Here is a 3668-nt window from a genome sequence, read left to right on the forward strand (position 1 = left end):
GACCATGCTCATTTAGATATTTATAAATAATTTTATGTTGTTAACGTTCTCAATAGGCCCATGCTCAGTTGAACCTGATTCAAATAGAACCGTGTTTAACTGAGTCTATCTTAAGGTCCGTTTGGTTTACAGTTGGAATTAGAATTAGAATCGGAATTAAAATCTCTTGGAATCAGAAACAGAATGGCCTATTTTTATGGTCTGTTTTGTTCAGACAGAAAATCAGAATTGTAATAATCTGGAATGAGATTTCATTCGCAAGGGAGGGGGAGGGAAGCCATTTCCTCAATTCCTAACCAAATAGTTGGAATTGGATTGACCATTTTGGTTCCAATTCCAAACCCCTAATCCTGTGAAACAAATGGACCCTTAGATTCATCATAAGCCAAGGCGATGCGAATTTCAAACCTAAAATTTCGATGATTATATTTTGAATTTCGACATAAAATAGAACCTAACTCTCAGTGGATGATCATTACATTTCATTTTTCACAATTTTTTTTCTTTTTCAGTAATTTTCTCATCGGGAAAAAAAATAAAAAACTGAACCCTTGTTTAAACCTTGCTGTTTGGCAATATATGTCAGTTTATGTTATTCCTTGTTAAGCTGCCACATTGGCGCCATTCCCACACTCTGTCTAGCATTTTGCAGCAAACAAAAGATGAAGTCACTACTCATGGTGGTATTGATGAACAAGGCACACTGAAACATTGGAACTAAGAAAAGCCAACTAAAGTAGCAAGGCTTCATGGCGACTAATAAGCACAGACCAAAGTATACACAAAAGCTTCCTATTTCTTAATCTTAAGAGACTCAATAAAGCTCCCTTTGGTGATGTCATTGGTGGAGATGAATTTGAGAAACTCTCTGAATGTGCTTCCCCTGTAGCCTCTTGGATGCTTGTCGTCGACCAATTCTTTGGCAATGTCTATCATTTCATCCATGGCCAAACTGTGGAGGCTAGCAATGGAGAGCCTTGTCTTCTCGGAGTTGAGAGTAGCCCGATGGATGACACTCTTGTATAAGCCATTGCTCAGCACCTCAAGATGGTCTCCCACATGGACCTGTAGAGCTCCTGGAAGCTCTGGAACCATTCTCCAGGTGCCATCCTCTGGGTCCATGATTTCGAGGCCATGGTGGTTCTGGAGAAGAATGGTGATGCAGCCGAAGTCCGAGTGCGGCCCCAGCCCGAGCGCAGCCTCCCGTTCCTCACAGGGAGGGTAAAAGTTAGACACAATGACCTGCATACCTTCCTCGAGTTTCTCAGTCATGTAGTTGGGTCCTAGTCCCAGGCTCTCTGTGATGGCTCCCATTATTTCAGTGGCTACCTTTCTCACTTCCAAGGCATATTTGCTCATATTTTCCCTGAAATGGAGAGAGAGAGACACAGAAGATAACATCAACTGTTGAGCTCATCTTTACTTAATTCTGTAGTTTTGTTGCTGCTGTATACATGAATACGATGATGGGGTGGAAAACATTGTAGTCACCATATAAGAGGCAAAAAATATAGCTAAAATACTCCAGAGATTGAAATATAATTTCTGCAGTGCTATTCTTTGCTCCATTTATTTGGATGAGAGAGATTACAAAGAAAAGTATTTGGATGAGACCCCAACCAGTTGGGAACTTGGGATTAAGGGTGTTAGCTGAATTGAGATTTGGATGAGCCCAACTCCAACCTAACCGTCCCTAGACATGTATCAAGAGTCATGACATCACATGCCATGGTGAATTTTAATTTGAATGTATTCATTTAATTGGACAGTGAAAAGAAAATTCTATTAAATACTGACATCACATACAAAGAAAAGTATTTGGATGAGACCCCAACCAGTTGGGAACTTGGGATTAAGGGTGTTAGCTGAATTGAGATTTGGATGAGCCCAACTCCAACCTAACCGTCCCTAGACATGTATCAAGAGTCATGACATCACATGCCATGGTGAATTTTAATTTGAATGTATTCATTTTATTGGACAGTGAAAAGAAAATTCTATTAAATACTGACAAATTATTATTCATGAATGGAAAAAAAAAAACAGCTAAAATAATCTGAATATTCTGATTTCTGACCATATGGTAGCTAAGGCCTTTGATATGCGGGACCCGTTTTCCATTCTCCATTCATGGGTTTAGGATTTTGACAAGGAGGGTCTTTGGCTCTTTGGTGTTACAATGAGGGCAAGGCAACCCCATGTATACCACTGCTCAAAAGTAAAATGAAAAAGAAATTTAGCTTATCAATGTCTTGCTTTTCTTTGGTACAAATCACTTTTGGAATGCCATAGTCCAAGGAGTGGAATTCCAATTCCCCAGACAAAAACCATTTTGTCCTTTGTAATTAGGGTAATGACAATTCCAAGGGACGAATAAAACAACTGGAAGGAAAAAAGAGAAGCAGACCAAAGAAATTGGTGACATCTTTGATGAAGACAAATCAAAGGACCAGTTATGGATTTGTCTGATTGTTATGAGCAGATTTTTAGGAGTTGGGTTTTCTTTTTGTTAGGAGGAGGATTAACTACAGCCAGGCCTAGAGAAGTGTGATCAATTGTAGATAGTAGATTCCAATTCAATGCTTTATTTCAATTATATTCGAAATAAATATTCTATATGATTGTTTTTTTTTTTCTTAAAATTAATTTACTAAAAAATATCAAGTTTCAACCATAGCTCAAGATCAACATCTCCCCAAATTTGGGCAAAACTAGAAACCATGATGATAATCAAATACAATGGGCGCTGCCCGTCCCTACATACACGAGTGTTAATAAATGCACCATTGTACTAGCAATATTGCCCCTCCTAGTGACGTCCACCAAAAGTTTTGTGGAATAAGACATACCATGCATGAACGTCCCTCTCATCTGTCGAGGGGTAATAAACTCAAGAGCGTCTTAAATAATTCCACAACTGCTCTTACATAACATTCTTTTTCTTTCCATTCCAAGATTGAGAGTATTATTAGAACATTTCAAAACTGAGTAGTCTCTTCAAAATCTTTTTATCTATGATCTAAACTACTTGTTTTACATAAGGACTGGACTGGGCCAAGAGATGCATGAAAATGGAACTAGTTGATGGGTTTATATATGTTAAATCCTGATCAATATTAGAATCACTAGATGTGATCATGGCTTTGATCACTATAGGAAAACCACCTAGCTATGTAATTTAATTTAACAAATTATTATATGATCATTTGGGCTTGTGTAATTCAGAAGCTAACAACTGGGACTTTGGAGAAAGAAAGAAATGTACCTGTAATGAGAAGGATTGGAGGGCCACAACCCAACCCACTCCTTCAAGGGATGGGCATATTTCTTGAGGAATGCCCTCCTGAATTGGCCTCTCTCTACTCCGTCCAGCAGGCTCGTCCCAAATCTTACTGGCTTGTTAACATCATTTGACATGAATTCCATCTTCGCCTCAATTGATAATTTGAAAAAGTCTGAAGCCGAACTGAGGGCGCCTTCAATGACTGATGAGCATATTCCATGGTTAACAACCTGCCAGCCATTGCTCAAAGTTACTTGGATGGTGATTGATGATGAAGCATTGAATGGCTTAGATTGGAATAATTATCTTAGGCTTCATGGAGCTACACAACACAACGGGGGTAGATCGTCGTCCCCCATACCCCCTACCTGGGTGAAGCCTCTGC

The 3668-nt window shown here is 39.0% G+C and overlaps 1 protein-coding gene across 1 annotated transcript; it reads right to left on the reverse strand.

Moving 5' to 3' along the window:
* Nucleotides 1–568: 568 nt before the first annotated feature.
* Nucleotides 569–3443, reverse strand: KUOX1 (KAR-UP oxidoreductase 1). Its single transcript, XM_088952024.1, has 2 exons — nt 3266–3443; nt 569–1366 (listed from the first exon to the last, which is right to left on the reverse strand). The coding sequence occupies exons 1-2, from the start codon at nt 3424–3426 to the stop codon at nt 793–795; spliced, it is 735 nt and encodes a 244-aa protein (XP_088808150.1). The 5' UTR covers nt 3427–3443; the 3' UTR covers nt 569–792.
* Between the last annotated feature and the right edge of the window lie 225 nt (nt 3444–3668).

This window comes from Nelumbo lutea, chromosome 6, assembly GCF_056320005.1.
Source record: "Nelumbo lutea isolate HS-2025 chromosome 6, American lotus-T2T, whole genome shotgun sequence".
Classification (NCBI taxonomy): domain Eukaryota; kingdom Viridiplantae; phylum Streptophyta; class Magnoliopsida; order Proteales; family Nelumbonaceae; genus Nelumbo; species Nelumbo lutea.